This window comes from Silurus aristotelis (assembly GCF_946808225.1).
Source record: "Silurus aristotelis genome assembly, chromosome: 6".
NCBI lineage: Eukaryota > Metazoa > Chordata > Actinopteri > Siluriformes > Siluridae > Silurus > Silurus aristotelis.
Genome location: NC_139579.1, coordinates 29,829,805 through 29,857,381, shown reverse-complemented (window position 1 = coordinate 29,857,381; position 27,577 = coordinate 29,829,805). Strand labels below are relative to the sequence as shown.

General features: G+C 39.1%; 1 protein-coding gene across 2 annotated transcripts in view; it reads right to left on the bottom strand.

Moving 5' to 3' along the window:
* Positions 1-4,727: 4,727 nt before the first annotated feature.
* pdzd8 (PDZ domain containing 8) overlaps positions 4,728-27,577 on the bottom strand; it is a 61,822-nt gene continuing 38,972 nt past the window's right edge. For both annotated transcript variants that reach the window (XM_083544561.1, XM_083544560.1), the window contains 2 exons: positions 7,942-8,104; positions 4,728-7,765 (listed from right to left, as the gene is read on the bottom strand). In XM_083544561.1, the coding sequence (XP_083400687.1) occupies positions 5,499-7,765; positions 7,942-8,104 (2,430 nt within the window). In that variant the 3' untranslated portion in view covers positions 4,728-5,498. The remainder of the gene's footprint in view (positions 7,766-7,941; positions 8,105-27,577) is intronic.

Below are 27,577 nucleotides of genomic sequence, written 5' to 3'. Positions count from 1 at the left end.
TTAGTTCAGAAATGAAATTCTCAAAACTTCTTGTTCAACCTCCACATGATGTGGTCACTTGCTTCAAATACAAATTGCAAATGCTTTTCCATTCATTTAATTGATTGGAAACAAGTGTCTGCTGTTTCCTACTTTAGCAAGTGTTTGTCAATTTGATCAAAATGTATTATACTGGTTATGGTGTCGAATCTAATATGAACTCGGATGTTAAGCTAATTTATTGCTCAGAAGCTCCTGATTCCAGAACTTTAAATGACTGTATGAGACTGTAGAAGGAAACACACTCCAGTGCTCGTGATTTTTTACTCACTGGTGCTTGCATTGTGTTTTTTATGATTTGTATTCACACTCGTGTGTCTCAAAATTTGAATGGGTTCCCCTTTGAGTCTGGTTTCTCTTAAGGTTTCTTCCTCATACCATCTTGGGAGTTTTTCCTTGCCACAGTCACCCTGTAAAGCTTCTTTAAGACAATGTTTATTGTGGAAAACACTATAAATATAAACTCACATGAATAGTCTTAACCCCAGAACATCTCGAGATCAGATCATCGCATAAGTCATTGAAAGCAAAATGTTTAAACCAGTTATCATCTGTCAATCTTACATTTCTATTTAAATTTTTTTTTTTTAATTGATCATTTGTGCAGATGAATCTTGAATGTCACTAATAAAGGAGAGTGTGTATGCCATCAGATCAGCCAATGATCAGCTAGTTCTCTAAAATAGGTCAAAGGCGAATCTCGTGAACCTTCAATTGGTGAGAGTATACATACAAAACAAAACACGGAATTCTGTCTGGTCTCTTGGCATTAAAATACTGTACATAGATTAATGTGTACATTTGTGCTGTTGAAATTTATACTGTAGAAAATTCTTCAGAAGAAATTCAGCCCTGTGCATTTTCAATCAGTGTAATCCAAACATCGGGAAATTCTGGATCTGTGTACCAGCGGATTATCTGCTTGGTGAACAATGACAAAAAGGGCTCGGTATTCTGGTGGAAACGAGATGTTCATTGACTTACTTTTTACAAGATGAACTAAGGATTTTGAGAAAAGTACAGGCTTTTGCAAGAAATACATTGTATTGTGCTATTTGTACAAATTGTTTTGAGAAATCCACAACTATTAAGGATGATTTGAGAAATGCCTAAAAGAAACTAAAAAAAAAAACACACACACCCTGGGGGTGATCATCTTTCGAAAGCACGCATTAACATTTCCGATGGTGATGCAACTTTCTTCCTGCGCCCAGAAATTCTATTGATTTTCAATATGAACAGTTTATTCTCAAGTAAACGGGTCCGAGTATGGAAGCCTTGCATTTGCGATGATTGATCGACACGCCGATCTCATCTACAGCTCAATAAACTGCACGGGTTGCCAGCTGCTCTCCGATCAATACGCGTGTCCACTTTGTTTTCGGTGAACACTTGGAGCATTTTGGAGAACAACTCGACTTGCATTTAAATCGAGTCAATAGCGATCGCCACATCCGATTTTCCCTCGCTTGAGGATTGGCATGGTGGCCGACAAACAAAAAAGCAGCCGACAAAACTGAATTACTGTGGCGTTTAGTGCTAATGCGTGTCTGGAATGAAGATCGTCATATAAGAAATAAAACCGGAAAAACGGTTGTTGCGATGCAGCTTGAGGAATAATGGAGTCACCATCACTTAGAAGTTAATACATTCTTAATAACATTATGTCCACCAAAGGCTTTTATTCGCAAGTTGCTGGCGATTAAACGAATAACAAAGGACAAAATATACTTCTTAACCATTTCAAGGTTCCCTGATATGCAGATGTGAAACTTCTACAAGCTAGTTTCTGTTGTCGCTCACGTTATAATAGCTACAAACAGCCGTTTTTTTTTTTTGCTTACTACCATTTCTGTTCTTTTGAAAATCGTTTTAGCAAAAGAACAGACATTTACAGCATTTGGCAGGCACCCTTTTCAGAGCAAATTACATTTATCTTATTCATACAACGGCTATGGGGTTAAGAGCAATGCCCAGTGGGCCCTGGAGTGGTAGCTTGGTGTAGCTGGGATTTGAACTCATGACCTTCAGAGCCAAAGTCCAATGCCTTAACCAATTAGCTACCTACGAAGGGCTAACCTCTCCCACCTGAAAAGTGTACACTTGAATCAAAATCAAAAACGTCTTCGTATCTGTAAGTCAACACGTAGTAAAACAAGCACATTAATATAACCTTTTTAATAAATGAATGAACAGCTTCTGACCAATCAGAATCAACATGAATGCTGCATTGTTATTACATAGCAAGAATGAATTCATAGAATTAATCAAAATGCTAATTGCTTTGTGCACCTTTCAGTAACGGACAAACAACTATGACTAGGACTGAATAAATCTAGTCTGGTTTTATCTAAATAAATCCAGTATGAGTGTAAATGAACCCAGTATGATCATCTGAAAGAATCATTCCTCAAAACTGGTAACATGGCTAGTATACAGTTAGCATTAGCATATAACTAAAAGCATCCAGAATTCATTTTAATGTGAATGCTAATTCCTGTCTGCTAGCCACACCGCCAGTTTTGTCCAAATTATTCGTTTTTGTTTTTAGAAGGACCAGGACATTAAGAGCAAACTAACTTTTTTTTGTAAATAATTTATTTTGTATCTCAAGTGCATAAGCAAATATGATGTCAGTGTTTAAAGTTCCTGCATCACGATACAAAGCTGTGCAGTACTTCAGCAGCGGTCCCTAAAACCACATTTAAAACATTAAACCTTTTTTTTTTTTTATCTGGAAGCAAAGACGACAATAATAGTAATGAAAATAAACCACTGTGTGTTAAGTTAGGGTCGAGTTTGCAGCGGCCATCTTTGTTTCATGCTATTTACAATAGCGGCGTGTTTTTTTTACACAGGAACTTTGTCAGATTTTCTTTTTTTCGTCCCCTGTTCTCCATATCAAATTTTATCGTTTTAGATTTCATATCGAACCCATATTCGCAGCCAGAAACATCCGGAAACGTGTGGACACACAAATCAAGTTTGAAGAAACAGACATGAAGACGAAATCTGATTAAAACTGGCTGTGTAAGAAACACGACTCTGCTTCTGATGAGGACAACGACTCTTGCAAAAATGTTTCACCACAATAAGCTGAGCCAAATACGATCTTTACTGTGAGGAACACTGAAGAGAAATTGAGATTGAGCCTCTGGTGTGTGTGTGTGTGTGTGTGTGTGTGTGTGGAGCACAAGGTCACTGTTTCTGCCAATAAGCTATAAGACATAAAAACAAAAAGAAAACAAGAACGACAAAGCTTTCAGGAACGTTTTTTAGTTAGCCCCAGGCTAAAACAGGTCACATAAGTGTGTGTGTGTGTGCGCGCGCACTGAATTCTCTGCTCTGTTCACCGACACCGTAGTTGACCTATGAAGATATTGAGCGAAAGCCTACAGCAGAGAAGCGTCATAAGTGCTGAAACGGAAGTGGGAACTGCCCTCCTTATTACCCAGGTGTAACTACAAACCATTCAGCATCCCTACACACTCTCAGGAGTCTTTACATGCTTCATATGTGTGTTTAAAACGATATCCACAAACAGTTTCAGTCCTCCAGGTCGTCTTAAACGACGAGGTGAAACATTTCTTCACTCGTCTCAAAGAGCTCCTTCACCTCTGAGTTTATACTTCATTCAAATACAAGTGGTGGTGTGAGAAAACCAGCTGAGGCTTAGTGTTCGGTAAGCAGCCTGCAAAGAACGAAAGAATGAAAGCGAGAATGAAAGAAAGACAAAGAGAAGAGAAGAAAGACAAAACAAAGGCAGAGAAAGAAAGAAAGAAAGGGAAACAAAGGGAAAGAAAGAAAGAAAGAAAGAAAGAAAGAAAGAAAGAAAGAAAGAAAGAAAGAAAGAAAGAAAGAAAGAAAGAAAGAAAGAAAAGAAAGAAAAGAAAGAAAAGAAAGAAAAGAAATAAACAACAGAAAGAAAGAAAGAAAGAAAGAAAGAAAGAAAGAAAGAAAGAAAGAAAGAAAGAAAGAAAGAAAGAAAAAGAAAAATGTAGATTTAACACAATTGTCACCTGACAGAACTATAACTAGAAGTCAGATGATGTGGGTGGATCCATCAGTCTACAGCAAGACATCGCTGGCCTCTGAACTACACCCATGTTTAACCAGTCGTAACAACCAGGACAGTGTATTGTACAGAATTTTATGGCTGGAAAGAACAGCACAAAAAAAAAAAAAAAAAAAAAAAAGATTTGTGATTAACACCTCAGGATTGATTAACTCATTGTTGTTCTTTCTTTCTTTTTTTTTAAATCCTTAGTCTACTACTATTGAACTGAAGTAATTCTTTAATATGTAATTTTTCTTTACTTCTTTGGAAAATACATTCATTAGCATGATCTGAAATCAACTTCAAAAATTAATCGCAGAATGAAATTTAAAGAAAAACAACAAAAACCTTAATGCTCATCAACCAAATGCTTGTCCAATTAGAAAGACGGAACTTAAGCCTAGAAAGTTCAAGTAATTAATAAAAATAATTCCAAACGACAAATACCATATAATTTGGTTGGTTACAAATTGTCTTTTTTTGACAATGTTCATATTTTGAATGTGCAAACTAGCTACAGTAGGAATGTCCTGAAAAGACAAAGAAAAAAAAATATTTCATCAAAATATATTATTAGTTGATGCACATGATATCACCATAATAACCAACAGAACACGACATAAAACAGTGGTGATTTGTCACATTTAGTTTGGCATTAAAATACAACAAAACTGAACATCAACAACAACAACAAAAAAATAATAATGGTCCCCCCCAAAAAAAGGCATCACCTTTATCCTTTGTAAGTGAACATAAACAGCCATATTAAAAGGATACAGATAAATAAAGGAACAAATCATTTAGAACAATTCAAAATATGGAAATTAAGTACAATAAAAAAGTGCTCAAGTTTAAAGAAGATTGAAAAAAAAAAAAGAAATTGGAGAAAGTAAAAACACAACATAGCAGGATAGGGAGGCTGGAGCTCCACGTGGAACTGATATCGAAGGTTACATTCTAGTACTTGGCTAAATCCTACTAAAGCAGACAAAAGCAAAAGGTGCAAAGCTCACAAGAAAGCATCCTGGAGTTCTTTAATCTCAAATATTACTATTAACACTGATGCTACAAAAATGGGAGACTCCCCTTTACAAAGCCAAAGCAGGAAAGCTCGGTGGGATCTACATCAATATTGATCAATTCCAATACTGACCTAAAAGTTTAATATTTAAAACATTGCATTGATGTACTTGACTGACTTGCTTGGGACTGAAGGTTGACAAAAAAGATAAATATGGAAAAATCCCCCAGATCAATTTCTGTGTACCTTGCAAAATAACTTATTTTTGCAAACCTCACACTCATAATTTATCCCAGTCCCATCCCAGACAGTCCCATCCAGTCCCCCGAAATCCTCCAATTAAATGCTGCCAGTGTCAGTGATGTTTAGGACTTCCGTTTTCTAACGCGTTAATGCTTCCACACACAGTTGCTCCTCACTAATGTCATTTAAATTTTGCACATCCACTGGGCTACAAATGTCACTGTCGTACACTTCGGCAGCCATCAAGTCCTCCTCCAGAACCTCTACTTTGGTCTTGGGGAAGCAGTGCTGTTCGGAAGGCGAGGTGCTCTCCAAGGACTCTAGGTCCTCTATGCCAGCGCGGTAGTGGATCATAAGCAGAGTCAAAGCCTGAAGCCGTTCACCAGACTTGGTTAGAGCTGAGGTGACGAGGGCTTTGTGACGGGGATCGGTGGCTTCCCTCTCTTCAGATATCAAGTTGTTGTTGTGCTCCAGCTCTTGGTCGATTTCCTGCTGGAGCTTATCCAGCATCAGTTCCAGCTTTTGCGAGCGTTCATCCGTAGGAAGACCACGGTACAGATCCCGACCGATCTCCTTCACGGCAATAAACACACTATCATCTAACCCTCCCTCTTTGCGAGCCAGCTTTGTGCCACCACTGGCTGTGGGTTGTTTTGAAGGACTAGCCCCTGTGTACGTCTCGGTGTCGCTGCTCTCGTTGTCCGAGGTGTTGGGAGTGTGTTTTGGGGAAGGTTCTGGCACTCCAGAGCAGACCTCTGCTTGTTCTGCTATTCTGGCTTTGGGAACCTGCCTTAGGTTGAGCAGTCGGGAGCTGGTGTTAATGATGTGCCGTGTGAGACCAGTGGTCGCCCGGTTGATGGTAGATTTCGCTTCGGGGTCTACGCTTCGTCGGTCGGGAATCGCAAGACAGAAAGGATACTCGGAAAGACATTTCTCCTGGCACTTCTTGTGGCAGACGTAGGCACAGGTGATGCACTGGGATGCCGCCTTGGTCCAAACTTTCTTTTTGCAGTAATCGCACCAGGTGGGATTCTGAAACTGCGTGTCCTGAAAGTTGTGGCGAACCTCGAGATGCATGGAGCTGTAATTTAGGTCATACCGAGTTAGTGTCGGCATATGGTCCCGTTCTCGCTCACGTTCTTTTATCTCTTCTTCTTGCAAACTTACTTCCCTCTCAAGAACTCCGCTGGACTGGTCTGAATCGCCCTCTCCCAGGTAGGTGAAGTTTAAAGTGATGTCTCCGTAGCACAGTTTCTCGTTGAAGCCCTTGTGTGTGCTCAAACTTCGAAGTGCGGTACGGCTGACGCTAGCCCTCGGTTCAGGGGCGCACAACCGGAAGGTGCTCTGGTATTCCGCAGATGAAATGCACATGCATTCCAACGCTATATGTTCTAAATGCAAGCTAACATGGCCCAAGCATAAGAGACTGCCTAGCTTAAAAGGATCTTTGCACCAGAGTGCTACATTAAGATATTTATGGTGGCTTTCCACATCAAAGACTACAGAAGACTTGCTCCAGTGCCCGTATCTGTTGCGGAACATAGCCTCAGCTGACTCCCAGTGGCCCTGCTCATCCATACTATCTTTAAGGCTAGAGGCACTCTCGACAACCTTGTCTTTAATCAAATCTTGCTTACTGGAGATAGGATTTGTTGAAAGTTCTTCACTGGACTCTACAGGTTTGTTTACAAGCTTTGGCTCTTGAGTTTTCGTAGGACTTCTTTCAGATGCTTGTTTCTCTCCATTGCTTGAAGCAGGTGGAGATTTCTCTTGGGTTTTCTCCACTACAGAGTCACTTCCTTCTAGGTTTTGGGATTCACAGATTGTAGAAGGAGATGTCACTTTTATATGGGGCCTAGGAGGGACAGGCGGACGGACAGGTGGTGGAGGCGGTGGCACTGTAGGCCTCTGCGGTGGTTCAGATGATTCTGAACTCTTGAGCGGTGAGGGCTTTGGTGACTCTTTTTGTTGAAGTTTGAGCGGCGATTGAAGACCTGCCAAATTGAGTTTGCGATTGAGAATTGGCGAGATTGTACCCAAGGGCTTGGAGGCCAGATTGGCCACAGTTTTTTTAGGGCTTTGGTTTACAGAGAGTAAAGTATCATCTTTAGCTTCTGCAATAGCTGGGGCTCCAGCTAGTTTGGACTCCACTATCAGTTCCTCAAACTCTGAGTCATTGTCTTTGCTATCAGTTATGTCCATAGTGGGAATGTGTGCTGGGTCCTCCTCATAACCCCCAGCCACAGGGTATGTAGGTTCTTCCAAGGGACCCAGAGTGTCTTGGAGAGGTCCCAAACCCATGGTAGGCACATGGTGTTTGACTGGTCTCTCATACAGGACAACTATTCGATCTCCAGCTTGTTTCAGTAGCTTTAGCACTTGGACAGAGGATGCCACTTTGACTCCTATACAAACATGGAGAGAGAGATATATAATGTGACCAGAGTTCCTGATTGCAGTCAATAAAGATCCATTTAAAAGTTCATGGCAAGCTAAACAAAAAAATATGTACACACTACATAATTTATTTTCACTCTGCTCTGGCATTTTGAAGCACAAATCCTGATATTTTGACACCAACCTCCGATTGCAATCAAGCGATCTCCTTTCTGCAGGTCAGCCTGGGCAGCAGGGGAGTTTGGAGTCACTGTCTCGATGCTTACATGCACTACGTCACCTTCAGTCGCTGGGACATTTCGGAACGTCATTCCCACACTACCGTTAGGACCCTTAATGACCTCGGTCTAGAAAACAAAAAGCATAAAAGGCAAGATTTACTACATTAATAATATTTTCTGGCATATGTTCTAAATTTTCCAAATCAATGGAAATGTTCATTAAATAACCATGTCTGATTTATGACACCAAAATTAGCCACAGAACTGACGGCGATTGATAAATCCGCTTCAGCCATACATTCTTTTGTTCAAAACCCTTCAAGAAAAGCTAAATTGACTAACAAGAAAATGTAACAATTTAACCATTATATGGCCAAGATGTTTTGAATGCAATATTTAAACCATGTAACGATTAGTCAGTGTGAAACTTTAAATAAATATACTAAATCAGATCTAATTTAACACCTTGAGTGTGGTGTAACGCACAAGAATTGGACAGTAAATTACTGGAAGAATGTTCTGTGGACAGATGAGTCCAAATATGACATTTTTGTCTCTAAAAGAAGAATGTCTGTAAGACAGAAAATGGGTAGGTGATGTTAGGTAGGTGGCATCACCCCCATAGTCAAACATGGAGGTGGAAGTTTAATGGTTTTAGCTTGTTTTAAAGCAGGGAAGGTTGGAGACTTGATCCTGGTGAAAGGAACCAACATGGCAACCATTCCATAATTCAACACCATGCAATTGCATCTGGACTGCGGCTCATTGGAACCAACTTCACCGTACAACAAGATGATGAGCAGAAGTGTACATGTAAGCATTATTTTGAGAGCAAACAGTTGTCTGGAATGTTATCTATCATGGAATGGCCTGGTTCGCAATGTCAGAATGTAATCTCAAACTAGTGAAGAACACTTTCGGCAAGTTTTACAAGAGGCACGGCAAAAGTATTTAAGCCAAGTGTTTGTAGAAATGAACTGTCCGGATGTCAGGAGTGTGTAAAGCTGTTATTCATGCTAAGGGAGGATTTTTCAATAAACATCAAGTGTAACATCTAAACATTTATACATTTGTTTGGTCAAAGTTAATCTTCATACCATTAAACTACTTAGTTTGTTGCATAGAAACAAAAACGTGTTTTAAAAACCTACATTTTGGAAAGCAGTCCATTTACAGTCCATTTCCCCACTTTATGAACTTTTGTGGATACGAACAAACCGGTCCTCAAAGTGAAATTTGTCCCGAGTCGGAAAAATTCAAAACGGAGGAGAGTGACAGCTAGCTAGTCGACCGTAACGAGTCTACATGATGCGCACTGGACCAATGCATTATTATTATTTTTTTTTTACGATAATTTTGTCATTTTTTTTATTTTTTTATTACTTGATAGAAATTATATTTGGATTTATTTTAGTATATTTTATTGTTTATTTGATGGTATTTATAGCTCTTACATCAGGAGATATGCGTAGTCGATAAACACGGTAACAACTTATAAACAAAATCATGGACGAATGATATTTCGGAACGCAACTCGTTTGTAAGGTGGGGAGCGTCTGCATATGTACACACACACACACACACACACACACACACACACAATACCATGAAAGCCAAATAAGCCTCTATTAATTATTACATATGTTCTAGTTGACAAGACAACCTCAGGGTTTAGAAGGTGAATATCCATTAGACAAATGCCTAGTCTAATTACCCTTCAGAAAGAACTATAGGGTCTGACTGACTTAGTTTGGCTACAGGTCCATCCTATATATTTGGTCACAAGCACAAAGATTTAAAAGATCTAAAAAGTGTTTTGCTATATTTGAGAAACTATGATTTAATTGGACTCTGATTATAGTGATCTTTAAAAGGTGTTTAACTGCAAAATAGCGCTTAAAAAAAAAAAAAAAGCAAGGACGATTATTAAACTATGCGTGTTCATATTTACACATGCCGTTAAGACCAAAAGGGAAATTCAAAAAATCTGTGATATCGCACAATAAAAATGATCAAATGTAATGCATGTTCTTTAATGAACTGAATACAAAACTAAACTTGGAAGTGCTTTCTGTCTGATGCTCGAGTACTAGATGACAGTTTTTGTTTTAAGACATCACAGTAGACCTACGTGACGGCCCCAGTAGTTACAAACCCACGGGCGGGTGGACAAGTTTCTTTCTTTCAAACGGCAAATACTGAATAATAATTATGGTGGGAAGATCCAAACCGTGAAAGGCACTCGCCAGTCAATGGAAAACAGTCACATACTAAAATCAATCATACCAATAAAACAAAACAATGAAGGCAGGAGTCACAGAAAGAGCTCTACAATTACTGCAAATTCTTCTGTGTGGGTTTTAAGCACTGTGGTTTGTCAAAGAGTCCATAATGCACCTGCAGACACTGCTAACCTGCTCCGGCTTTCAAAAGTCCCACTTCTAACAATGCCAATCACGCTGAAACACAGGTGGAAATGCACGTGTGAACAATTTAGAAGTTGGGAATGACTTAAGCCAAGTAATAGGTGAGAGTGCATCTATATCAGGAGCTTTAATAATTTTTTATACGCTTTATACTAAACTAAATCTCAAATAAATGCCATACATTTCTAAATATTTTTGTCCGATTCTCCTCTCTCTTACTTTCGTTTCTTGTTTGCGAGGCACCCTTGGAGGGCGCGAATAGAAGTGTTTCTCTTGAAGCCTGCTTCGAGATGGATGACTGTAATTTTGTTGCTGTCATTTGTTATAATCTTGAGAAGGGCACTGATCAAGTTAAACAGGGAATGAAAAACCGGGCAATCTATGCACGCTGGCAAGCAGTGAGCAGAACGGGCAAGCCTCTGATGAATGATTTTAAGAACCTAAAAAAAAAAATATATATAAAAAAATCTTACGTTTTCCCAAACCTCACTGAACCAAAAAACAAGAAACGCTACCTTGTTGCCGCTTTGTCACTAAAGAACTATTGGAGATGTGTACACGTTTAATATCCGTACCCTCGGCAAATATGAGCAAAGCAGATTACTACCGTTTGTAATTACTGTTTAACCTTTTGATCTTTCATAATAGAAAGTAACATTAATGGAAATATACTTCATATGCACTGATCATTAGCTGCTGTCTATTGTGGAACATGAAGGGTTCCAGCGACTCATGCCCCACCTGGATTTCCACTACACAAGTGGTTCTCAAAGTGTGGGGCGCTCTAGTGGGGGACAAAGACATGACAGGAGGGGTGCAATGAACGGCAAGATTTATATATATTTATTTTTTGTGTTCTTCCTTAATTTTCCTTTAGGATTTTGTCTATAAAAATCACGGACGGTACAGGGTCAACCGGCAGCCGGAAAACTGTGCGTCCCAATTCATCCAAGTTATGCAAAGCGGCGTTTGTGTGGCATGGGAGTACCACAGTGATGCACGAGCATGTAAGCATGTAAAAAGAAAACACATTGGTGTCACGGATGAAGGTAAAAAAACAGCACGGTGAGCAAAAACTGTATATTTATATTTTATATAGATTTTTAAGCCTGGTTGTCAACTTGCTGTGTGCAAAATACAATATAAATTCTGATTTACACAAATTGCTTACCCTTGCATACACAAGTACTGTTTCTTTGTTGTTGTCGTTTTTTTTTTTTTTTTTTTTTTTTTTTTACAGACTACCGTTATAAGCTTTAAAAAGTCTAAAGTAATAATAGTTAAACTCAAAATGTGGCTTTTGCATTTTTTTTCGTACACTTTTATACATAACTGCGATATAAGGACGCCATGCCAAAAAAAAGATATATATTTTTTATTATTGACGTAAATCATCCCCCCACACTTTAAACACACACACAAAAAACTTTTGCAAGAATATAGTGAGATGAATTGTGTGTAAATTGGAAGAAATACAGTACACCATCACATTTATAGTGAGTACATGTACTGCACAGTACACAGATCTGTAGTAGCGTAGCTTATGCGTAGTGTCTCTGCTTGTTCATTTGTTGAAGTGTCCCATCACGTCAAAAAGAGGCCGAGTTAAAGATACGCATCACCGCATTCTTTACTTTCATTGGCACTGTGGCTAAACACAATCACTCATCTCGATCCACTCCACCACCATTTATCTATTTATTATTATTTATACTCGCACCTTTATATTACAGTAGAATGTTTACATGCTGTCTTTGCACCTTTGTATTACAGTAGAATGTTTACATGCTGTCTTTGCACCTTTGTATTACAGTAGAATGTTTACATGCTGTCTTTGCACCTTTGTATTACAGTAGAATGTTTACATGCTGTCTTTGCACCTCCTTGCTGCTGTTTTTTTGCACTACATTGTTCTGTTCTGTTTGTATTCTATCCTGGGTAGAGGTTTTACATTTCTCCTTGCACAGTACTGTATAATCAAGTATACAGTAGGTTTACTAGTCGGCGCTATACTTGTTTTTTGCCTTGTCTTGTGTTGTCTGTCTGCACTGTCTGTCTGTACTGTTTTTTGTTTGCACCAGGTTGCACTCGATGCACTTTATGTTTGTGTTGTAGCTCTATTCTGTTGTTGTTTAGTGTAGCACCAGGGTCCCGGAGGAACGTTGTTTCTTTTTTACTGTGTACCACTGTGTATAGTAAAAATGACAAAAGCCTCTTGACTTGACTTGACTAAATCTTGTGTGGTCTATATCTATATATATTTATATAATTATATAACTTATCCGCAAGAGACTGGGAAAATCAGCTAAACAATTAAATTATGTGGCAAACGCAATTTCGCGATAAACCACAAAGATTCGAACAGCTGTAAGGCGGAGGATTACTGTATAGTTACAATAAGCAAAACGTCGCATAAAAAACAAAAAATAAAAAGTAATGGGGTCAATAATTATCCAACTAATCAATTATTAAAATAATTTGTTTTTTTTAAGAGGAATTGTACATGTACTGTAAACTCAATGAAGGTTTCGAATTACTTGTCATTAATGATTTATTTACAACTTTAAATCAATAATACAATAAATAGTTTTTCAAATATTTACTTTTACCGTTACCGCAATGTTACTCCGAACTTTCGAACGATCAGATTTTTTTGCGAGTTACTCATAGTTCCAAATGAAAAATTGCCAAATCTTGAGCTCGCGAGTCTCGAGGTTCCACTGTATATGTATAAATGTGTGTATATATAATTTTTAAAACAAATGATCAAATACATTTTTACAGCCTTCTTTGGTCATATTTACTAAGGATGCCAATATAAGCAGAGTTCATTATAAGCAGTGAGATACAAATTTAGTTACATTTCTATGTTTTAGTACTAGAACACATGAACATCACCATCCAAATACCTCTCAGAAATTAACACACAAATTTGCAATAAAAATTAAACAAATACATGTTTCATGGTCATAATTGATCAGTGAAATCTCACATATGTATTTCAGTTTCATGAAAATCCCCAATGAATCAGACACATTGATGCCCAATTGCTGTTTATTATAACCTCCACGCTTCCTTGAAAATTTGGGTACTGATGTAGGTGAGATCAGGAGGTCTGGGGTTTAATCAGCGTTCTAATTCATTCCAAAGGTGTTAAAAAGAGTTAAAGTCTGAGCTCTATAGCAGGAGATCTTCCACTCCAACCCATGCAAAGTGTATCTTCATGGAGCTGGCTTTGGGCACAGGGACATTGTGATGCTGGAACAGGTTTGAGTCTCCTAGTTCCTCCAAAAATCTAAAGATTGCAATTGGATTTTATTACTTGGTTCCTTTGCTAAATAAAAAAAAAATTGATCCTGTTCAACTGCATTGTTCTCATTTGTACAATATAATGCAATTATATAAAAAAAATAAAATAAATGGTGGCACTGTTTCTCATGTAGTCGAGGAAAAGTGGGATAAAAAAGCTATAATCCATGCAGCACTTTCATCCGAGACCGCTTCTACCCATCTCCAGCACGTTTCATTCGCTCACAGCTACTAGATCAAAGTCAGGTGTGTGAACATGGACAAACAACACAACATGTGCTTTTACAGTTACATATTGGTGCAATTTGGTGTATAATGCACCTCAGAGAGGGTGAATTTGTCCGGCTAAGTCACGCTTGCTGGGCAATTCTGGAGCAAGCTTTCGGAAGAGAGTGAGGACTGTGTATTCAGACTGTGTATTTCACATATTCTGACCGTCATCTAGCTTAAACGAGGGGCTCCGTAACCAGGGTTCGTCTCAAACAAAGGAGCAGTTTAGTAACCATTAGGGGTGTAACGGTACCCAAATTTCACGGTTCGGTACGTATCTTGGTTAAGTCACGGTTCGGGTCAATTTCGGTACGGTTAGGGGGAAGAAATACAAAACTTGACATTGCTTGTATTTTTTTTTTTTTTTTTTTTTTATTAACTCAGTTTACTAACATTTGTGAACAAACACGACCGCTTCGTTTAGTTAAATATTTAATTCCAGAACACACACACACACACACACACACACACACACACACACACACACACACAGAGACATACACACAGAGACATACACACAACCTGACACACAGCCTGCACACACAAATCTATTCAGGCTGTGAGAAACAGAAATGATTTGACAGATATTTTCCTGACACAAGAACAAAGCAGAGCCACTGAACAGCAATTACAGATGATTTCAGGAGACCGAGCAGCTACAGGATAATCGCACAACCATAAATGTGCCTGGATTCTGTGTGTGTGGTGTGTGTGTATGTGTGTGTGTGTGTGTGTGTGTGTGTGTGTGTTTAGCGCAGGTAAACGGATGTTGACATTGCTCTGGCTGGTTCATGATGATGTGACCTATGCGTCAATTTACCCACACACACAAACACACACACACAAAGCACTTGTCTACATGAAACAATATATCAACAAGAAAATGTTGAATATTGACCTCGGTCAGGTGCTTTTACTGATATTAAGAACAAGCTAGAAGTGCTTTAACAAGCAAACAAGAAGTGCTTACACACACACACCCACACCCACACCATTCAGTCTTACAATTTTAGTGAGGACCTTCCAATCACCCAATCACAACACACAAACAGAGCTCATCTGCCGCTACTTTTTCATTGTAGGCATTAATGACTAGTTCTCGGTCTCTCTTTTAACCTCACCTTCTACCTTACACACACACACACACCCCCAACCCCTGTTTGGTCTTATGATTCTTGTGCAGACCTTCCATTCACACACATACAAAGTAACCACACAGCTCATCTGTCTTTAGCTTTTCACTCTTCAGAAGCATTATTTGTCTAGTTCACCATCTTTCAACTTTTTTTATTTTACCTCACACACACACACACACACACACACACACACACACACACACCCCATTTGGTCTAACAGTTCTTGTGAGGACCTTCCATTCACACACATACAAAACCACATAGCTCATCTGAATTTGTTTTTTTTATTCTTCAGAGGCATTAATGTCTAGTTCTTGGTGTCTCTCACAACATCTTACTTTCTAACCCACACAGACACACACATTTGGTCATACAATCACACACAGACACACAGACACACACACAGAGCTCATTTGCCGATTTACTTAACTGCTTTTTCACTCCTTAAAAGCCTTTCATGTATAGTTCTCCATCATTCTCACACACACACACACACACACACACACACACACACACACACACACACACACACACACACACACACACACACACACTATAAAAGAGAACACAGAACATGCTCGGATGGACTAACGTTGCCTCTAAAGCAGATGCCGAAACATCTATGGTCGTTGTGCACTCAGACAGACAGGTAGCGCAAGGTCACTGACAAATTACCCTCAAGAGAGGGATAGAAAATAGATAGAGAAATTAATAAAATGCGTCCTAGCAAGCCATCCAACACCAGCCATCCTCTCTCCCATACACTAAACAAAACTAACACACACAAAAAAACGTCACGGAACGTGTTTTTGCCCACGCCTGTGCCAGCTGTGTGCAGACGTGCTAGGTGTACGCTGTGTGTGTTCTACGTTGAAGCCCACGCTCTGCTTCGCACGCTGACAGACAGCCATTGAAGCCATTGTATGAGGACGCCAGTTGTCTTGTGTATACACCTGTTGCTCCTTTCCTTCCTCTATCTCTCTATCCCTCTCTCTCTCAAACACACACAGCTTAGGCAGAGGAGAGTGGTCATTTCAGTCAAGGCTGATAAACTCGATCGATTACGACCACACACACACACACACACACACACACGAGGAAAAACACACAAATACAAAACCTGGTACAATGACAGTGTGTGTTTGAGTATAGTGGGGTAAAGATTAAATTGTTTCCATGCGACTGTTTGGATAAAGTCAAGAACACAAAAAGCATTGTGTGAGAAACGAGCGTCAACATAAAAGGCGGATTGGCCTTGGGATCAGTAAACCAAAGCTCCAAACTAAACAAATAGCAATCAAAGAGAAAAGGATGATATTGTTGAAGAAAGAAAGAAAGAACATTAAATGGGTTTTCAACACTATGTTGGAAAATTACAAAACCCTGGAATGGAACATTTATACACCGAAGGAAGGAAAGAAGGAACATGTTGAATAGATTGATAATCAGACAATGTTGAGCGAGCGAGCGGGCGGGCGGGCGGACGGACGGACGGACGGACGGACGGACGGACGGACAGACAGACAGACAGACAGACAGACAGACAGACAGACAGACAGACAGACAGACAGACAGACAGACAGACAGACAGACAGACAGACAGACATCCCACTTTCTACATTTTTAAGCTCTAAATGGGACACTTGATTTACAATACAGCCAAAGTATGCGTTTCTGTGAAATAGAACCAGACAGCAGAGTTAAAAAAAAAAAAAAAAAAAAACCTACTTGGGAAATTATACAGAATCTATAATACATGTCCAAAATATTAGGACACCAGACTTTTAAAGCCATATGTCAATTTCCCAAAATTGGAGGAACACAACTGTACATGAAGTTTTCGAATGCAGTAGCATGAAATGTTCCCTTCACGTGAACTAGGAGACCCAAACCTGCCTTTTAGATATATATGTTTGCACAAAAGTTAATCTTGCAACTATTAAATTAACAACTTAATAGTTGTTCATTTAATAAAAGTTGAAAAAAAAAAAAAAAAGTGTCTCTCTCAAATAGAAAAAAAAACCCCATATCATCATTTTTTGTTGAGCCGTAATAAAAACAAAAACGCTTTCCGTTGCTTCCTGACCACAACTCTCCTTTCCTCGTTGTTTTCCCTCCAAATCTCTCCATTTATTTCTTTATTTGCCAGGTTTATCTGAGGGCTGAGCTGAAGAGACAAGATAACCAGTTTAAAATCGATCACAGGAGCGCGTACGCCCCGCTCACTTGTCCGGGTGTTGATGAGAAACCGCACTGACACACCGAGACAAAAGAGCAGCGCGCTGGCTCGTACTTCACCTACACAAAGCACAGTGTGTGGCGAGGAAAACTCAAATGAAAAAGCAGGCGGTACAGGAAGCTTCAATCATCTACACACACACACACACACACACACACACACACACACAGTCCAGTAAACAACCTTCACAACCAAACACACACACACACGCTCAGGTTCACTGGATGCATGTTGTAGGGCAGTGCAGGGCAGAAAACTGCTCTCGTGCTCCCTCAGTGTGCTGGACTTAATCTAATCATCTGGTACATGTCAAAGAGATTAGTGTTCAAGTATAGGGTAGGTGTCCCCCTGGGGCCCACACGCAAGCACACACACACAAAAAGGGACATACCCACAGACATTACATGAACCAAAAGACACACCAAACGATATAGGCTGTATTAGTCCTTTAGAAAGAAGAGATAAAAAATCTAGCAAAATAGAAATGAAACAAAAGGACCCTAACCACACACACACATACACACACATACACACATCTAAGGGGTCTTTACCTTTGGCATGCAAATAGAAAATAAGAGAATCGACAAAAAATAAAAATTGTCGATAGATTTCCATTTCGGCTTGAACATGCAATAATTAACACAGTTTTCTGGGAACCCTGGATTCTGGGAACCCCAGTTCCTAAATGCTTAAAATATGGATTAAATAAATATATTAAATGATTCAATTCAATTCCAATTTATTTGTATAGCACTTATAACAATGGACATTGTCCCAACGAAGCTTTATTAAAAAGGTTATAAAATATGAATTTATAATTTTAGTACCTATAATTTTGTCGCTTGCAATTTTATCACTAATGATTGAGGCGCTGGTGACTGTGGCAAGAAAAAACTCTGAGATGGTATGAGGAAGAGACCTTGAGAGGAACCAGATTCAAAGGGGAACCCATCCTCATCTGAGTGTCCATTCACTACAGTTCCATCATTTTTATGGTGTTCAACAATTCAACTTAACTCTTCAACAAAAGTGAGGTCCTGAGCGATGGTAGCACACTGTTGATATGAATAACAATCCAAATCCATCCTCAAAGTTCTTGAGTTGTTTGATATTTTATTATATAATATAATTAAAAATATAATATAATAAAAAATCTCAAACATTTAAATGTTCTGCTTACTGTACAATTTTTGTTTTTATTAAAAGTTTTAAATTTCTTATTTAACTTATTTATTCACTTATCTTTGGGCACTGGAAGCTTCTGTTCCAAAAAATAATCCTTGTAAGTACAACCCTCTCTTTTGGTTTCTGATAATATATAACTAACCTACCAAAAAAGATGGACAAAATGCAAAGTCAGCCTGCCGCCGCATTTTTCCGGTATTACTGCATGTGTGCAAGACCGAGGATTATGTCCTTATTATTTTCTGATGCTCATTTCTAAGTTTCTTTGACTAACTTATAGTCCGAAAAATACGGTAAAAATTTTTTTATATATATATATATATATATATATATATATATATATATATATATATATATATATATATATATATATATATATATATACACACACACACACACACACACACACACACACACACACACACACACACCACAATATCTTTATTATCTATATATATATAAAGCTCAAATACCACTGACTGACTCATTCACTCATCAAGAAATCTCAAAAACCACTGAACGGATTGCAATGAAATTTGGAACATACCTTCCTCTTGGGTCTTAGGTGCTTACTAAGAAAGGGTTTTGAAAAATTCGCCCTGGATCGCGGCTAACTCGCGAAAAACGCGATTTCTCACGCATTGTAAACTCTTCGAAATAACAGCACGGATCCTCATAAAACTTACTACATTGTTTCTTATTAGATGTTAGATGCACGATAAAAAATGTTTTCAAAGTAGTTTGCCCTGTATCCGTACTAAAAAAGGGGTAGTATGTTATTTGTTGACGTTACTTTCTGATCTCTGATCATCCAGTCCTGCTCAGTGCTTACTGCTTATTGCCATATTGCTTAGCGTTCTGCCTTCCGTAGCGAAGCACGGGTACTTTCAGCTAGTATATAATAAAACCGTCCGTGTGGAAACATGGCAAAAAGTTCTGTTTCGTATTTTATGCTCTATTTTGAGTCCGGTTTCACTACTAATAAACATACATTTGCATAAGCATCCATATTTGTCCATACCCAAGTTGATTAAAGTATTAAAAACCTTGAAAAGTGTTAAATTATGAAACATTTAGAACAGATAAAAATGTGCGATTAAGTTGCACTTAATCACTAAAATCAATAAAAACTTCACATTCATGCGATTAAGCACAATTACATTTTTAAAATGATTGACAGCTCTAATATACATATATTATATTAGACATAAGAAAAAAAATAACAATAAATAAATCCCCTAACAAGTTTATTAAAAACAAACAAAACAAAAATAATAAATAAATAAAAAAACATGAAGTATGCTGTTTACATGACTGCACGAACAGCCTAATAATTATTAAGTAATCATAATAATAATGATTATTATCATTTGAATAATCAGACTATTAGTGTGCATGTAAACTCACTCCATGTAACAGCTACAACACTGTAAATTAGTGTCTGGAAAGAGAGATACTTCGGCTTCATCCTCTACAGTAAGTGAATAAACCTTGATGCTAGCCATGAACAGGAAGTGCAACTTTGTGCGAGTAGGAAGTCGATTAATTCGCGTCATTTCAGGTGCCTGGTCCAAGTCAGACGTGCCACACTGACTGATGTCATCGCTGCCCTTTCCTTTTGGTGCCTAATTGAATCCCAAGCTCTTCTCTACTAATCTTTTTTTATTAATTTATTCTTTTTATAAAGATTCTTTTTTTTTTTTTTTAAGAAAAAAAATTAATGCTGAATGGACCCAAGTCGCCTATTAATGAATTAATTTGATGTTTTTTTCCCAGAAAAATAAATAAATAAAAATAAAGCCTGTGATTAGATTTTTCTCAAACGTCCATTCACCAGTAGCCGGAGATAAAGAAGAGCTCGAAAACCAATTCAAAGGCAGGAACACGGGTCTCACTGCCCACGATTTGAATTTTTATGTTGGTGCTCCTCTTTGTGACAGGAAAGAACTCTTTTCAGGGAGCGTCGCTCAAAAGCCGGGTCGTTATGGAGACCAAAAAAAAAAAAAAAAACCCACCACATCACCCCCTTCTCATTTATGTTCGGAGGTTGGAGAGCTCCTTTAGCCGCCGGTCCGTTTTTTTAGAGGCCGCATTGTTCCTTGTGTTCATCTGCATATGGTAGCTGGAGCAAACAGGGGGATGAGCTGGAGGGGGGGGCAGAGAGGTGTAGGTGGAATATTAGAGCTCCTGCTATCAGCACTCCTAAGCACTTCGCAAAAGGACAGGAGAAGGACACTCCATTTCCTTATCGCAGTGACATTTTGTTTCTGTTTCGGGGCGTCTTAAGCTCCCTCTTGCCGGTACTTAAAATCAGGGTTGTACCTGAGAGAGAGAGAGAGAGAAATCTCGGTTGCTTTCTACAACCAGAATCTAATCGACAGGTGGCATTTCGCTTCAAAAAATGATTGGCAACACCGAAACATTCAGAACGGGTAAGAACGTTGCTCCGGAATCACGAAGAAGATAAGAGTATAGCGTTACAGTACAGTGAAAACGTCCCAGAGATTACTGTATAACTCAAGAGGACACAGGAATGAAAAAAATCATGATAACCAAGTGGTCCGAGAGAAAATTTACACTTCAATCCAATGTTCAAGAAAAAAAAAATAAAAAGAACTCGGAAAAACCCGGGTGCAACTGGAAATTCGCAGTTGGAGTCTCAGGCGACATGTAATTTCCCATCGTAATTGTGGAAAGAAAGAAGAAAAGATGCTAAATGCTTGTCACATGGACTTTACAGCTCAATTCTTTCTTCTTATATCCCAGAAATGTTAGGAAGCTGGGGTCAGAGCACAGGGTCAGCCATGATACAGCACTTCAGGGTTACTGATCTTAACGTTGGGGGTTCAAATCCCGGTATCACCAAGCTGCCAATCTTGGGGCTGACCCTGCACTCTGACCTCAGTAATGTATATGTGCGGAGCATAAAGCACCTTTCTTTTCATCCATCCTTGATTATCTTTCCTTCCATCCTTCCTCCAATTCCTTCCCATCCAGGCAGCTTACAGAACACTAACGAATAACTGGTTTCCTCGTGCCACCAGTCACATCCAAACGAACCATGAACCCGGAAGCCAAGATGCTCTTGAGATGAGTGAAGAAATGTTTCACCTTGCCTTTTAAAATGACCTGGACCTTTTTAAATGGCAGAGCTCCAGGCACACTTTTATATCTTCTTTTCCCTGAGTACAGTCAAGTGGCTTTATTGTCATTTTATTTCAACCATATACACTTGGTGCCGTACATGATGACCCAAAACAACATTCCTCCAGGACTTACATGCTATAAAAGACAACATAGAAGAACATAGCTGAGATAAAACAGCGCTAAGCCTACGCAGATCTACACATACACCACAGTGGATGGCCAACCAGGACCCAATGCTCACATGCAATAATGTTTTCCTCTTAACCCTCAGGCTTTTAACCCAGAGATATCATAACTTTTCCACAAAATGTGGGTGCTGGTTCTCTTTTTTGTTGGAAAGATTGGCAACCCCTCCTTTACACTATAGATAGAATAAGATATATCAGGCACTGGACTGACCCATCTCTCACTAAATACTCAGGATTTCAATGTCAAATTGGTTTCTGGTTCTACTACTGAGTACAACACATATCCATCTCCATAGACACAACGAGCTTCCACGCTACGCCATAAAGGTGTACCATCGTACAACCACACGATCACGGTCCAGCCATCACGGTGCCCATCATGGTGTCCATCACGGTGCCCATCATGGTGCCCATCCTGCCCAACACACCTCAATCAATCAGAGCTCCAGCTGCTTCCTGCCTCCCCCTTTTCCCATCCTTCTTTCTATTCCAGAAGCAGATCCGAGACCCCCCTGCCCATGCGCTCCCAAAAAGCAATAAAGTGCATAAAAATGAGATTTACTTCCAGCACACTTCAGTCTGGATCAAACAATAAGAGGGCAGAGAGAGACCAGCTGCCTGTCGAAGAAATCAGCCATAAACAGCAATCAGCTAAAAATACAGCTCGCTCCTCACGTGCCCCTGAAACTCAGTTATCCGCCCACTTTCATCGCCTCACACAGCAGCCTGGAACAAAGGTTTGTGACAGTAACTGTAGGAATAACTTAAGTGTACCAATTTATAGCAAGTACTTCTTAGTGTACTGGTCTGGGTGTGTACTGGGAGGTTAAAAAATAAATAAATAAATAAATGAACGCCGTAAGACGTCAAAAATCGCACTCTGGTTTTAATTTCTGTTCGATTAGGGTGTCAATAAAATAAATCTAATTAACGCAATACACTATTATATTGATTATAGAATAAATAATTCAACTTAATTGATTAAATAAAATTTAATAAATGGAAAAATTCAATTAAAAATTCCTGATTTGTTAGACACCATTTGGGTAATACAGAGGTGTGTGTGTGTGTGTGTGTGTGTGTGTGTGTGTGTGTGTGTGTGTGTGTGTGTTTTTATTTTTTTTACATTTAACATTGAATTTTTTTTAAAGCTATGTTCTACTTAACTTGTTCTACTTATTTCAGCAACCTTGTCTGCATTCAAGAAACACACAAGATGGTTTATACGTTAAATTAATTTGTTTATAAATAAGTTAATTCAATCAATGCTTCATTTATTCACTTTTCTGTCAGGAATTTCTCCTTGAATTTCCCTCTTGAAGCTGGACATAAAAACGCAAAAAAAAAAAATCCATATCGCTTGACTGTCTTAAAAAACATCGGTAACAAAAGGAAGTTGCTGCGATTTGATGCATGTGCGAAAACAGATTTTGTTCTGCACATATGCGCACTTGCTGCCACTTCCTTTCGCCGCCGACGTTTTCACGACAGTCGAGCGATATGGATTCTTTTGCGTTTAAATTGTGCTTCCAGTACAGATCCAGTAGCAACAGTAAAACAAAGCGTAAAGAGTAAACAAACTTGCGGTCTGCCACTAAACATGTTTGTGAGTAAACACAGATGTTCCGGACGTAAAAAAACTAAAGATTTTTTTTAAATATTCCACTTTTAAATGCAAGTGGAATCGTTCTCACTTTGAACTAATTTGAAATTTTGCAGTTACATAAATATACAAATGTCTGTACAAGCACGAGTCTAGTCATGAGTCAGTCTGCAGTGTTTCATTGTGTCAAGTGGCTTTATTGTAATTATATTGCATTTTAAGGAAAAAAATAAGGTCGTTTTGAATCTAATGGCTGCAATAGGCCTCAAATGGAATGCTGTCCCATGTGTGTCTGATGCAAAATTCTAGCTGCTTAACAGTTCTGGGATTCCTTTGTTGTGTTTTTCATTTTATGACGTGCAAAATTCAGTTCAGCACTCGGCTGCCCGCATCAGATTTCAAACGCTGATGCTAGCCTACAAAGCTAAAGAAACGGACCAGCTTTACCTCATAGCACTTCTCACCCCACCTCTATCCTCTCACACTGCTCGACTGGTCCCACCATCGTTCAGGCTACAAAAACGACATGCTTTAACTTGATGTCTGAACAGCCAAGTTTATAGCAGTCTTCAAACCCCGTCTAAAAACTACCACTTCCAGAGGTCCTTGGATTAGCGATTCCTTCTGTGTAGAAGTCCAACATCTTATCCAATGAGCTACCACTTCCTTGTTTGAGCAGGGGATTTGAATTTTTACTCAAGCACAGTAATGGCGTACATCATCCACCATCTCACAAGAGCATGTGAGCCGGAATCAGTATTGTGTGTATGTGTGTGTGTGTGTGTGTGTGTGTGTGTGTGTGTGTGTGTGGTAGTGTTATATGTACGGCTGTGTTTCCGGGCCTTGATTCGGTTGGTGTGCGCGTTACATCAGGAGCGATGTTAACAGAACTGGACGTTTCAGATGAATGGATCCATCTTCAGCCACTCAGATGTACATACAAAGCTTACTCATGCTGACATTCACCCAGTAAGTAGGCCTGGCTGCAGTTTCAGCTCCTCCACACTGTAACCCAAGCACAGCATCAGTCACATGTAGTACTGATCTAATAAGCTGAAGGCATCAGAAATGATTGAGAAATGTTTTTTCGAGGAAGCAGGAGACTGTTTTTGTGCAACATAAAATACATTGTAAAAATAGTACTATTTAAATATTATTCGAACACACACACACACACACACACACACACACACACACACACACACACACACACACACACACACACACACACACACACACACACATATCCCAAGGGTACAATCAATACCAGTTAAACAACTCCCCCTTAACGACCATAAATATTTACTCGTCACGCTTCTGTTTTGTTTTTTTGTCTTGAGATGTCGTCACATGTTGCCATTGTGTGCTGTTGCTGAAGGACAAACAAACTGTAACTCGGGGAATGCCAGTAATAGTCATCACGTGTCCCATCATGCACCTAACCAGCTGTTGTATCAGCGATAAAAGAGATAGGGAAAAGGGAATCAATACCCTCAGAACACACACACGCACACGACAGATAAATAGCCCCAGAGCTATTAGACAATTAGACCTCCGACAAGACAAACGCATTCTAGCTCAAATACCATGTTCACAACAAACATTTGGGTTTTAGGCCAACCATTTCTTTTATACACACATGCTCATGATAAAAATTTTTTTTTTTTTTTTTAAAGTGTGCGCGCGCATGCACGCAACTGTCCAACATTAAAGGTGAAAAGATCACCACCACAGAGGCGGATTCCCACATCACAGTCACGAACATCTCTTCTCAGAAAGTCCATATTTCTCTCTCTCTCTCTCTCACACACACACACACACACACACACACACACACACACACACACACACACACACACACACAGAGAGAGAGAGAGAGAGAGAGAGAGAGAGAGAGAGATCTCTTGCAGGATGGTCCTGTGGTCATGATTTGATTTTTATTAAAAAAATAACTAATAAAAAAAATTTAAAACAATTGTATGTGTGTGTATATATATATATATATATACACACGTATATATATACACGTATATATATACACACACGTATATATATATATACACATACAGTGCCTTGCGAAAGTATTCGGCCCCCTTGAACTTTGCGACCTTTTGCCACATTTCAGGCTTCAATCATAAAGATATAAAACTAATTTTTTGTGAAGAATCAACAACAAGTGGGACAGAATCATGCAGTGGAACGAAATTTATTGGATATTTCAAACTTTTTTAACAAATAAAAAACTGAAAAATTGGGCGTGCAAAATTATTCAGCCCCTTTACTTTCAGTGCAGCAAACTCTCTCCAGAAGTTCAGTGAATGATCCAATGTTGACCTAAATGACTAATGATGATAAATAGAATCCACCTGTGTGTAATCAAGTCTCCGTATAAATGCACCTGCACTGTGATAGTCTCAGAGGTCCGTTTATAGCGCAGGGAGAATCATGAAGAACAAGGAACACACCAGGCAGGTCCGAGATACTGTTGTGGAGAAGTTTAAAGCCGGATTTGGATACAAAACAATTTCCCAAGCTTTAAACATCCCAAGGAGCACTGTGCAAGCGATAATATTGAAATGGAAGGAGTATCAGACCACTGCAAATCTACCAAGACCTGGCCGTCCCTCTAAACTTTCAGCTCATACAAGGAGAAGACTGATCAGAGATGCAGCCAAGAGGCCCATGATCACTCTGGATGAACTGCAGAGATCTACAGCTGAGGTGGGAGACTCTGTCCATAGAATAACAATCAGTCGTATACTGCACAAATCTGGCCTTTATGGAAGAGTGGCAAGACGAAAGCCATTTCTTAAAGATATCCATAAAAAGTGTCTGGGAGACACTGGGAGACACACCAAACATGTGGAAGAAGGTGCTCTGGTCAGATGAAACCAAAATCGAACTTTTTGGCAACAATGCAAAACGTTATGGTTGGCATAAAAGCAACACAGCTCATCACCCTGAACACACCATCCCCACTGTCAAACATGGTGGTGGCAGCATCATGGTTTGGGCCTGCTTTTCTTCAGCATGGACAGGGAAGATGGCTAAAATTGATGGGAAGATGGATGGAGCCAAATACAGGACCATTCTGGAAGAAAACCTGATGGAGTCTGCAAAAGACCTGAGACTGGGACGGAGATTTGTCTTCCAACAAGACAATGATCCAAAACATAAAGCAAAATCTACAATGGAATGGTTCACAAATAAACATATCCAGGTGTTAGAATGGCCAAGTCAAAGTCCAGACCTGAATCCAATCGAGACTCTGTGGAAAGAACTGAAAACTGCTGTTCACAAATGCTCTCCATCCAACCTCACTGAGCTCGAGCTGTTTTGCAAGGAGGAATGGGCAAAAAATTCAGTCTCTCGATGTGCAAAACTGATAGAGACATACCCCAAGTGACTTACAGCTGTAATCGCAGCAAAAGGTGGCGCTACAAAAGTATTAACTTAAGGGAGCTGAATAATTTTGCACACCCAATTTTTCAGTTTTTTATTTGTTAAAAAAGTTTTAAATATCCAATACATTTCGTTCCACTTCATGATTGTGTCCCACTTGTTGTTGATTCTTCACAAAAAAATTAGTTTTATATCTTTATGTTTGAAGCCTGAAATGTGGCAAAAGGTCGCAAAGTTCAAGGGGGCCGAATACTTTCGCAAGGCACTGTATTATATATATATATTATATATATATACACACACACACGCACACACACACACGCACACACACACGCACACACACACAGTGAAACCTTGACGCTCGTGGGAGTTACGTTTTATGACCCCTCACGAGTAGCAAAAAATCACAAGGTTTTGACTTTCATTGTTCCTTTTTCAAGGGAACTGTACATGTACTATAGTATAAACTTAACAAAAAATTTAAAATACTTCTCAAATATATTATTTACTACTTTAAATCAATAATAAAATATTTTTTCAAGCATTTTTATGTAATTTATTAGCACAAACTAGTTTCCTGGTGTTTTAGTGGTTAGGATTCGGTGCTCTCACCGCTGCGGCCCGGGTTTAATCACCGGTCAGGGAATCGACCCCAGCCATTAGGGTTGCACAAGCCAGTGCACTCTCAGTGCCG